This window comes from Rutidosis leptorrhynchoides, chromosome 4, assembly GCF_046630445.1.
Source record: "Rutidosis leptorrhynchoides isolate AG116_Rl617_1_P2 chromosome 4, CSIRO_AGI_Rlap_v1, whole genome shotgun sequence".
In the NCBI taxonomy this organism is placed as follows: domain Eukaryota; kingdom Viridiplantae; phylum Streptophyta; class Magnoliopsida; order Asterales; family Asteraceae; genus Rutidosis; species Rutidosis leptorrhynchoides.
In genome coordinates, this window is record NC_092336.1 from 370,469,510 (window position 1) to 370,482,044 (window position 12,535).

The 12,535-nt window shown below is 32.5% G+C and overlaps 1 protein-coding gene across 1 annotated transcript; it reads left to right on the forward strand.

Annotated features, from left to right (window-relative positions):
- The first annotated feature begins 10,467 nt into the window (after nt 1–10,467).
- Nucleotides 10,468–11,964, forward strand: LOC139841829 (transcription factor MYB41-like). The gene is made up of 3 exons (XM_071832024.1): nt 10,468–10,491; nt 10,605–10,909; nt 11,229–11,964. The coding sequence occupies exons 2-3, from the start codon at nt 10,644–10,646 to the stop codon at nt 11,962–11,964; spliced, it is 1,002 nt and encodes a 333-aa protein (XP_071688125.1). The 5' UTR covers nt 10,468–10,491; nt 10,605–10,643.
- The last annotated feature ends 571 nt before the right edge of the window (nt 11,965–12,535 follow it).

Sequence of the window (12,535 nt, forward strand, 5' to 3'; positions counted from 1 at the left end):
CTAAGTAACTGATGAACTCATGACACACACTTATTTTAACCTTATATGAATTACAAATTTTATCGCATTTACTTTATTTATTTATCTTCCTTAGACCTTAAAAAACCCTAAAACTACTCCTCTATCTAATTAGCTGTTAGGATAATTCTGCGGATACAGGTCGATTATGTTGTCTTCTTAAACGATCGACTGTAGGTCATACTTCCTTTACTCACTCGTAAGAAGGAGTAGTAGATTTAGGCCCCGCTATTATAAATTTAAAACACTGTCTTCCTGCTGATATCCTTGATAGACGATTGGCAACCTAATGGCATCACCATAAAATAAACCGTCTATTTTGGCCTTATCAGCGCTATTGTCGGGTAAATTGCTAGCGCAAGGCGTGTAGGACGAAACAACCTAGAACAGGTTGCGCACGATATAACCATCATCGCGCACAAGGCACGACGTGAACTTGGTGGGTATATAAAGAAACAAATATGGGCTGAATGAGACAAAGAGCAGTACGAACGGTCGGCGGGATCCCCACAACATACGAATAACAGGAATTGGTAGGATAGCACGATGCAGCAGGGACCACAGGTCCACGTAACTTTATCCAACAAAATAGTACAGTGTGGTACTGGTACGTCCTTTTTGTCTCCTGACGTGGCATTTGAAGTACAATGGCCTTTACCTATAAATAGGCACGATACAACTCAATTTAAGGAGGATCCTCAACGTATAATTTTTCCCAGAAAGACACACGACCAAATATTCACCACTATCATAGATCTACAAATCTCTCATCCGCCCGCGCTACCGGAACAGATCCTAACACCGTCCTTAAGCCATCGATTCCGACTATCCCGTATGATGATGGGCTACATTTAACCACCCTTTATGAGATCATCATCTCGTATCGGGTTTATTCACAGTACTCAAGACCGGAGAGTTAAACTCAAAAAGCCCTTAAATCCCCCTGATTTGTTGATCAAGTGTAGAACAAACTCCATGGACTATTTTATGCTAGATTAGTTATGATAGTGTGAGTTGACAGTGTTGTAAAGAGGGTTGTGATGATTTAATAAATTATGAAATATAAAGAGATATAAAAAAAATCTCCTTCTCTGCTATATATTAAAACAAAAACTTGATAGAGCAATAATTTAACTTATAATTAATTTCTTGAGTAGTGACAACGATTTAGGGGAATTTTATATGTTTTGCGGTATGAGGTCTCAGCTGATTTTAGATAGTGTGTTCTATGTATTTAGTAGATTAGAATTTTTGGTGGCGCTTAGTCGATGACATTGGGAGTGGTTGGGTGGTATGGGTTCATGTTGGGATGAACTGATATCAACTCTATTATTTTCCCGTTATGTAACCAAGGGGTGGAATGTTGGGATCTTGTTTTTTTTTTATTGTTCGTTGGCCCGAGAATTATATGGAAAAAGTTTCGTTTATAGTTAGACTGTAGGTTACCGCAATTTGATACTTGGGATGAATTAAATGGTTGGATCGATGATTGTCGTTTAGTGCAGAGATCGACCGTCTTATCGTGATGTATATTACTCTTATTTGGGCTATATGGTAGTTCTGGAACGGCTTAGTGTTTTATGTGTCTTTTTGTAATAGAATATCTATCTTTGATATAATTAAAATGTACTCATTTCGTTGGCTCCAATTAGTGCCTTGCTAGGGATTGTGCTTTAAAAAAATTCCGGCCGTTAAAAAAATGGGGTTCATGTTAGTAGGTTTATTTATTTTTATTTTTTTGGCAAAAATAACGATAACATAAAACAAAGTCTTTCATCAATAGATGAAAAGACGAACAACGATACAAACGAAACATAAGAATGCCAAGGCTCGGAAACTATAAACGATCCCTATCACTAAAACAAGAGCAAAAGCTAAAAAAGCCCGAGCCTTGGGCGACCAAATCACTAGAACGATCCCGTAACAAAATCTAATACAAGGACCAATAATATAATGACCCGAATCTAACTAAGAAACGACATGAAACACAAAAATAAAAAATTCGCCCACAAAATTACCCGACAACCACTTTACTTTTCCTAGTCTTTATGATCGGCTTAACATCCACACCGTCAACCTTCAAACGATTAAACTTTTTGCCCGCCCGATTTTCAATCGCATATGATGAAACCTTTGCCAAAGAGCTACCAATCCTAATACCTGGCACGGGAGTAGGGAGTAAACCTTCCTTTTCAGGACCCTCAAAAAAGCCCAAGTTCCGATCCACTTCAATAAACTCGGGACTATTGTTGTTGGAAACTTCAAGATCATCTTCATCCCGTAACGCAAACTCGTTGACAACTTCCTTTCTTTTTAGCTTTTCCGGCACAATGTTAGGCTTTGAAGTTGGCAAGGCACTAGTGGAAGCTAATGAAACTTTAGGCACCTCATTCTCAACAGAAAGCAAGCTAGTGGAAGCAACAAGATCGGACTTAGGTTCAATGTTGCATGTATCTTGAACTGAAATGTTCGCGTCAATTAAATCACAATTTGAAGATTCGACATTGGGAGGCAAAGCATCACGAAAAGAATTTGAAGGTACACCATTTAAATCGACAACTTCGGGCATAGAACCGAATTTTAAACCTGAGCCATTTGCATCTATACGCGGACTAACATTCAGATTAACCGAGGGATCATCCGCCATATCAACATTAGAAGGAATAGTGGGCCTCTTACCTAAAACAAAATCAGAATGTGAAGCATAAACTGAAGTAGATGGGTCAACAGAATTACCATTCATGCTCAAACCATCCTGATGAAGAATGGACCCCTTACTGACAGGTTTACTCGAAATTACAAATCGATTCGTAGACTCAAGAAGCCGTTTATCGAAAGCCCCGAACAAAACCCGGTCAAGACAATTCAAATCATTGACTTCATTCACCCACAAACTACAAGTTAAACACGATGAATCGAAATCCAAGTCTGCCGTGACAGTATCATGAATGTGCTTTGCACACGAAGACTTGGCAAAAACGAAAACAGAGCTAACACAATCCAACTAGGCAGAGGACTTGACTACTGCCATAACCTCACCGAATAAGCCACCCACTTTTAAAGCATTTTCTTTCGACACGTAAACAGCCGGTATGCCAATAATTTCTAACCAAACATAACGATGAAAAACCTTTGCATTGTCTGAGAACCGGGAAATCGAAACTAAATTGTGATTCGGGGCATTGAGCAGATTGTTGTAGCTTTCAACATCTTCACAGATGCATATAACCCCAAAAGAACCAAATTTGGTGATGTGTGAAACTCGAGCATTGCACGAGACCAATAAACCGGAAACCTTAACATCTGAAATCGGGACTAAATCCAACAACAAAATTGACAAACAAAGCCGGTCAGAAATCAGATGGTTAAGAGATAACTTACACCTTAGATTAGATTTCGGCGGTTTGTTAACTCCACTAGTGCAGGAAACACCCACTCTACGACGTTTTGGCTACCCGACGTAGATTGGACGACCGAAAACCATCGAGCCGTTAAGGGAAGACACTGCAAGCAAAGCGTCGGAACCTTTAACATACGAAACAAAAGAATACCTACGTGAAGGCCAAAATTTGATTTCTTGAAGCACACCGATTTTCCCAAAAACACTCTCCACCATATGCCTGGTAACGGAGCTTTCAAGCCTTCCAATAAACACGGTTTGATTAAGCTCATCAGAAAAGTCACAACCTGGCCGAGAGCCATCACCAGCACCAGAACCTGGAACGACTGATTTAGATACCGATGACTGACGACCGGATCTGGAAAAATTCGGGGAAGAAGGGGGAGGTGATGGGTTGAAATTTGGGGTACGATTAAAATCAGACATATTAAAAGGAACAGTTGCAGGAATTAATTGAGGGAATATTGAGATTGAATGTGGTAAGTGAGGAAGAAGTAAAGGTGAAGCGGAATAAGAATAAGATGGTGCGGTGGTGGTTGATGGTAAAGAAACGACAGTTACGGTGGTGATGGGGTGGTAGATGGAAAAGGTGTTGACACAATTCCCAAGTCAGAGAAATTTGAAATTTTCATAAATGTGATGTTTGTTGTTAGTAGATTTATTTATGTTCGGGTTGTGGTTGCAAATTAGGCTTCATCCTTCGTGGGCTAGGTGCGATCATACTCTGGTGTCCCTAATGTACGTGTCTCTTTTAGATCGGACGATGGTTTCATTAGAAGGTCACATATCTTCACCTTTCATTGTTCAACAACTTTTTCTCCCGCATGTTATTATCAAGCTTTGATGCATCTACTTGCAAGTGGATGGTTGGCTCAATTGTTCATTTTGTGTTGTTTTGATTGATGTATTAGATAGTATTTGTTTTGTTAGTGCGAATCTTGTATGTTTAGTTCACGTGTAAATTGTTATTTCAGATGGTAGGATATGCGGTTTGTATCAAGTAGCTCGTTTGAGCTATTTATGCAGATTGACAGATTGACTGATTGACTGTATCTGTATCACTTGGGCTTTTCAAGATCTTTTGATATATTATTGTTTAATTTAGGGTTAAAGCTATAAATAGGCTATATACTTTTATTTTTGTTTATATATTCAGAAAAATACCAATGTATGCTATATATTTTCAAAAGTGTACTCATGTCAAAAAAATGATTTGCTAAGGGCTAAACCGGTTCAAATGATTTTGTGATTTTTTTTTCTTTTAAATATGATATGGAAAAAAAACTCTACAACTTGTTCTTCCATAAGTAGGCTATATACTTTCATTTTTGTTCCAATGTAGGCTATATACTCCAAAAAAATTACCAATGTAGACTATATACTCCAAAAATTACCAATGTAGGCTATATACATTCAAAAAGTATACTCATGTCAACAAAACACAATTTTGGTGTTCTTCATGGAAACCGCTCTTGTTCTTCATCGAATTGTGAAATCGTTGTGGATTTTGAATCTTAATACTTCACAAAAGCTATTAGTCGAGGCTATTGGCATTATTTCAAAGTATGAAGCTCCGATTAGATGATGATGTTGATACGATGAAGATGATGATGTTAGCAGGTTTCTAGATTTTGTTGGTATAATCGATACACCTTAAGAGTATATACCATACATTGTTATTTTTTGGAGTATATAGTTTACATTGGAACAAAAATGAAAGTATATAACTTATTTATGGTTTTAACCTTTTAATTTATAAATTTAGGTAAAATAAATAATAATTAATAAATATATAAACAACATATGTTATGACTGTGACATTATTATTTGGTAGGAAATTTGCAGGTATAAAGCAAGGTAGTTATGCTTTGGTATAGCTTTACATATATTAAATATTTAAATAGAAAACTCGCATATAATATGATACTATCGTTTGTTTCGTTTAACATATAAAATTTAGATGGGCAAAAAATTTATAAAGTTGAGTATTAACTATAATCGTTACCGGTCATAGATAATATTCATACACTAAAATATTATTAATAGTTAAATAACAAGTTAAAGAGAATTTTTTCTAAAGAATTTGCTAACGACATACCTAAAAGTTGTCGTTAACATGCATAAATAACTTGTACACGACGGTTATGTTTAACTTTCAAATGACGGTTATTGAATTGTACAAGCTTTTTATGCAACTTAATTACACCCCTTAAATTCGTCGTTAGCATTTTTCATTTTATTAATAAGACTAATGATATATTCACTCACACTTTTGACAAATTCACAATTTTATTGTAATATATTTTCTTACGGTCTAAGTTTATAATACAAAAGATGAGTGGATTTATAAATATTAGTGGATTTATAGTTAATCATACTTTATATGCGACAAAGGCGGTATTTATGCTATGTTAAAGTGTGCATGAATTACGACTAAATAAATCTTATCCATAGTTTCTATTAAAATTCTACAATTATAATATTATAATTATGCCAATTTCTTTGTTAATAAAAAATTAAAAGAAAAAAGAAAAAAATTTAACCATTTAAGGTGATGTCATTAATGTAATTAATAACTAATTAAATTAAATCTATTTATTTATTTATTTCATGTTTTTTGGAAAAACATTCACTCTCATTAATTATTATTATATTATTATTCAAACTCAAATATGATTTCTATTTACGAGATTAATTACGTTATATATGTATACGAATTACACGTCTCAATAAAAGGTTTTAATGTAGGTTTTTATAACAAGAAAAATAGTATTATGATGAAAATTGGAAAATGATAGTGAGAGAATAAATGTAGTTCATTTATTCCGATCAAGTTAAGTACATCAATGTATTTGTAATAACAACGAGAAATTTCTTAGTCGGAATCCGTTGAGTCATTTAACTAAATGACTTTAGTTTAAATTCACTTAATATCTAAAATATACCATTAAACTATTTCGTTTAAACAAACCCGTAGATTCATGGGTCATTTCATTAGTATATTCTACATATCTAAGTTACAGTAACAACTTAAACGACTTTAGTTGAACTTACGCACGTTATACGACTAAATACTCTCAAATACATTGTCTATTGTCTATTGTCTAATACTTCTAAAGTACGTTTTAAATTAACAGTCAATTCGAAAATCTTGAATTATTTGATAAGATTATACTCCGTATTATTTTATGAAAATATAGAGAAAGATATATGTTTGGTGAGAGGGGGTGAACTGCGCAACAGTGACACTTTAAGGAGCAGGTGAATGCCGACTCTTCCTCCTAGCAAGCACTTCTTATTTTACAATGAACTTGATAAATGTTAATTAATTTAATCTTATTAAGACATTAATCTTATAAATGTTAATTAACACATGCATTTTCTTGCTTAATAACATGAGTATATGTAAATGTAATTATGTGATCAACTTGATAACATCTTTAAATATGTACTTATGTGTAGTCAGCTCAAACTCTTGAAATATAGTTTTAACAGCTCACAACTTACGTTGTTTGAAAAGACTAGCAGATATAGTACATACGTGTAAGAACATGTAAACATGTAAACATGTAAACATGACCTAAGAATATACTAGAGAGCTATTGATCTAGCGGTATCGAGTGAATCCCTCTAATTAAAAGGTTCATGTAATTAAAATTCGTGTTCGATGTGTTAGTTTGCCTAAAAAAACATGACCTAAGGTAGGGCATACACCCCCACTAAGTAACACTATTTTCTGCCCTTGCATAAGTCTGTAGTAAAGAGATGACTAGTGTAGGCATTAGGGAACTTGGAAAATGTTTTCAAATGTGAAGAAATTATAATAATCATATAGTACAAATTAAAGAGCTATTATGTATATTTTTGGAAGGATAATTTTTAGCTTTCATCTACTTCTTCAAATCCCAAAATATAAAATTTAGCTTATCAAATTGAAGTTTAGAGGGGACGAGCGCCCCTCCTTGACAACCTATAATGTATTCTATGTAGTTTGTGAGTATTTAAATTTGTATTTAACTGTTTACATTTGTTGTAACTCAACTTGTAACTGTGATTCAATATAGAATCCTTATAACAATTGTTCTTATAATCGAAGAGATTGTATTTATCCCTTATATTAACTTTGACGTTGTTAGTTTGTACTCAGGACGGATGTAATTGCAATTACTCCAAAATTTATAGTATGTAAATACGTTTTATATAAATATTGATACTTTTTATATATATATTGATAATACATATATTTTTCTATTAAAAAATGTAAAAATAATATTAGGCACTTAAAGAATTAAATAAATATTTGATATTTGTCTTTAAAAAACTACTACAGTATCATAAACTTCATAAATAATTTATTACCAACAATATTTCATCGAGTTCTGTTTTCATTGAACGAAGATATTGAAATCGAATTCTCTCATCTGTTACTCACACACACGTGAAGAGAAACTGAAAAACAATCATCTTTCAGGTAATTTATTGATTTTAAATACTTTTGAAGTCATTCGACCTGACCCATTAACAACCTTAATTCAATATCATGACTGTTGCTAATAGAAGAAGACAGAACCGAAAATAGTTGTCTTGGATTATAACTACAATAATAATTTATGTTTTGTTTTTAGTAACAAGATAGGAATATATAAAGAATCGTGTACTGTATTAACGATAGTGTTGTCTTTTCACATATAAAAAGTATACGCAAACCGTTATAAACATCCCTCCTCGCTTACGCTACTTAGAACCAATATAACTTAATTAGACTCCATGTATATTAAAGTAAAAATACTTTTGTTCATGAATAGTCCATGTCAGTGCATAAACGTAAGTCCCGAGTTCATTATAGCGTATTCGTGTTGAGATGGACAATATACACTTAGACAATTGATTGTGTGGTTTATTACATTTATCATTACGTTTACAATCGATTGTATGCATTTAAAGTTGATTCACTTAGGGGTGGTTAGTATTTGGTTTGAAACCGTGGAACCCGAAAACCAAACTGAAACCACACCGAAAAAAAACCAAACCGAATTTGAAAAACGGTTTTCGGATCGAGTCAAACCGAAACCGAATTTGAATGCGGTTTTCGGTTCGGTTTTGAAAATTCTGAATTCGGTTTAACCGAAAACCGAATTCAAAATCGAATTCAAAATATTTATATATTTAATTTGTATATTTATGTTTTAATGTCATTATAATTTGGGATCCAATCAATAAACTATGTTCTTACCCATATGACGATTTGGTACCTTACATTATAATTATGTTACTCAAATTATTATGTTCTTTTTCTTAATAACAGAAGCAGTAAACGTCATAATTAAGCTGTAAATATTAATAAATCATCGAATTCTTAATAATTTAATAGTACACCATTGTTTTAGGATATAAATAACGAAGAAATCAGTAACGCCACAATTAAACTACCATCGTTCTCAGTTTTTCCTTAATATTCGGTTTTAACTAAAAACCGAACCGAATCTGAATTCGAATTCGGTTTTCGGTTCGGTTCGGTTTTAACTTTGAATTTGGTTTTCGGTTCGGTTTTCGGTTTTGTTCAAAAAAATTTAAAACCGAATACACCGAACCGAATAAACCGAACAAACCGAAAACCGAACCGATGAACACCCCTAGATTCACTTACTGTCTGTTTAATCGCACGAATGCAGGATGCATCCGTACGGATACAAGTGAAACCGCACGGTTACATGCTGCAACCGCACGGTTACACTTGCAGACCTTATATAATGGGTATTACAGGTTCGTTTTTAGGGTTACGAACCTAAACACATCCCTAGCCGTGATTTCGATTCCTTGAAGGTTTAGCATTCTGGTTTATTGATCTATCACATACTAAAGTCGTTTTTAATCAATTAGATCATTGTTATATTGAGTTGTTTTGATATTAAACTCAATATCGAGTTATTCCGCACTCGATATTGAATATTAGATCGATTAATACTGTTTAATTGTTCCTACAAGTGATATTAGAGCTTTAGGTACCTTTAATCGATCGGATTTAGTGTCAAAATTGAGTTGTTTGATATTAAACCCAATATCAAGTTATTCCGCACAATATTGAATATTAGATCAATAGCCCAAACAGAAAAACCATATATATTCGTTTGTTTACGCTACTTAAACAATCATGGTGAATTTTAGAGCTGAATTAAACGTGAAAATCATTGACAAATGAATACCAAAGAAGCTTAGAATAATATGATTAACTTTTCATTTTCTTTTAAAACAAATTAAAATTAAAATCATCAATACATTTAACATTAAATTTTAAATGTGAGTTTACAAAAATACTAATTTTCTTTTCATTGTAAAAATTAGTTACTTCTTTCTTAAAAACGAGTGAATCTTGATTATATATTTATATTCAGGTTTTTTTTTTTTTTTTTTTTTTTTTTTTTTTTTTTTTTTTTTACTATGATCACCAATCATATAACTTACATAATATATACTCATTAAAATCTCTTTGATAGAGTTGTAACATGATTGTATGACATAATTAACTATGGTAACATGAACACTTATATAAATGAAGTAATATCAGATTTTAAAGTTAATTTAAGTAGAGGTGAATTTAATGTATAAAACACATTGACACAAATCTGTATTGTTGCATGCATGCCTTGCTAATTTACCTTTTTATTAATTATCCGTCTCATATTAATAGTTCAATTGTCCCAAATTAATAGTCTAATTCCAAATATAGATAAGAGGAATAAGGTAAAGTTCTATTATGCATTTAATGTATATGAATAAGATTAAAAGAGAAAGAAAAGGTAAGGGTAAATCTGGAAAATTAACAGAAACCACAGTACTTTTATTATATTTCCTTAAATTGTGTGTTTTTTGTCTGTGGACTATTAATATGAGACCGAGGGCGTACATTTTAATTTAATTTGTTTACATGATTTTTAAACATCATGTCTTTTTAGGGTATTTGTATTTAATACTCGGTTAGGATACAACCACAAGCAATGTTCGTCATTCAAACACATATTGACACATATAAAAGACCAAACTAACTGCACATTTCTTCACCACCAAACCTCATCATTATACACTCAAAAGGTTTTATACATCACTTCTTAACATTATATCTTGTTAATTTTATTGTATATCTTAACGGAATTTTATATCATATATGTATATATGTTTTGTTTTTGACCAATATGTACATGTTTGAATTATGTGTACAGGTTTATAAATGATGGGAAGATCATCAAGCAGCGATGAAAACGGACTCAAGAAGGGTCCATGGACACCTGAAGAAGATCAAATGCTTATCGATTATATCGAGCGTAATGGACATGGAAGTTGGAGAGCGTTACCATCACTTGCTGGACTTAATAGGTGTGGTAAAAGCTGTCGTTTGAGATGGACTAATTATCTTCGTCCTGATATCAAACGAGGAAATTTTACCGAAGACGAAGAGAAACTCATCATACACCTCCATTCTCATCTCGGAAACAAGTAACTCATTCTTTTACTACTTTTGTTTTAATTCACCTATATCTGAGTAAAAATATTATCCGCTATTCGTTTGTAATTTCAAATCTTGCATATAGTTCAAATAGACTTTTGAACTACTCTGTTAATATCAATATTACCCAAATACATTTGGGTCGAATTTATCTGATTGTGATCAGGGAAAAGGGTCGGAAATGATCATGGGATAACGGGTTATGCTTCATACAGAGTATAAAAAAACTCCCCTCCCTAATAGCGGGAAAATTTTATCTGTTTACTTTCATGCAGAGAAATTGTGTAATTTTTTTGTATATATGTTCAGGTGGTCAGCTATAGCAACGCATCTTCCAGGAAGAACAGATAACGAGATTAAGAATTTTTGGAACACTCACTTAAAGAAGAAATTACTTCAAATGGGAATTGATCCAGTCACGCATCAACGAAGAACCGATCATCTTGACATCCTTGCTAATCTGCCACAACTTTTGGCCATTGCTGCTAATAATATAGGAGCTACAAATCTCATAAATCCATCATTCCTAGATATGAACTTAAGCGCACTTATGTCGCCATCTGATGCAACACAGATAGCCAAATTTCAATTGCTTCAAAACATACTACAAGTTTTGAGTACCAACACATCTACTAGTACTACAATGCCTCAAAATATTGACCCATTTTACGCTGTCCAATTATCAGAATACCTTAAACTGAACCCACATCAGTTACAAAACCTTCAGGAATTAGCCATGAATGATCAGACTCCATCTTCATCAAGTATTCCTTCATTTTCGAATCATGATTTTGTCTCTCAAAGTTACCCGAACTTAGAAGATTTTGAATCTGTTCCACCACTAGTGCCGGCCTCACCGGAGCCTCTCAGTCAGAGTCAAAGTCAAAGTCAAAGTAATCAAATGAATATTCAAGTTGGAAACGCCACAAATATTCTAAAACAAAGTGATCATCATCTGAATTCTTCAACTACTCTTGATGCTAATTGGCAAGATCTTATGGATGATGAAGCTAGTGGTAGCTATTGGAAAGATGTCATTGAGTAAGCACTCTCTTCCGCTTTTCGTAACAAATAGTTGCTATTATATATATACAAACTGAGATATCTATATGTCCATATGCATAATGATATATAACAACAGTTCTCATTAACAAAGATTTTGTCGTGTAAGCGACGATGACACCCAACGTTATTGTATTAGGAGTAGTTAACAAATGTTTGATTACTGTTATTAAAAATAATGAAAGCTGTAAAAATTACCATTACTTAGAACTTGTAATAGCCTACTAGTTGGAGTTTGAATATAAACCACTAGGAGCATATCCTGACCAGTGACTATTATCTCAAAGAGTTAGTTTTGTGACCAAAAGTAAAGATTATTCTTAACAAAACAATATTTTAACTACAAATGATATGTTTTATTATTATTATTATTATTATTATTATTATTATTATTATTATTATTATTATTATTATTATTATTATTATTATTATTATTATTATTATTATTATTATTATTATTATTATTATTATTATTATTATTATAATATTATAATATAATATACAATATATATATATATATATATATATATATATATATATATATATATATATAT

Bases quoted from the DNA above. Each gene is read 5' to 3' on its own strand.
- LOC139841829 (XM_071832024.1), top strand. From the start codon at position 10,644: ATGATGGGAAGATCATCAAGCAGCGATGAAAACGGACTCAAGAAGGGT. The intron at 10,910-11,228 runs GTAACTCATTCT...ATATATGTTCAG, and splicing joins CATTCTCATCTCGGAAACAA to GTGGTCAGCTATAGCAACGC.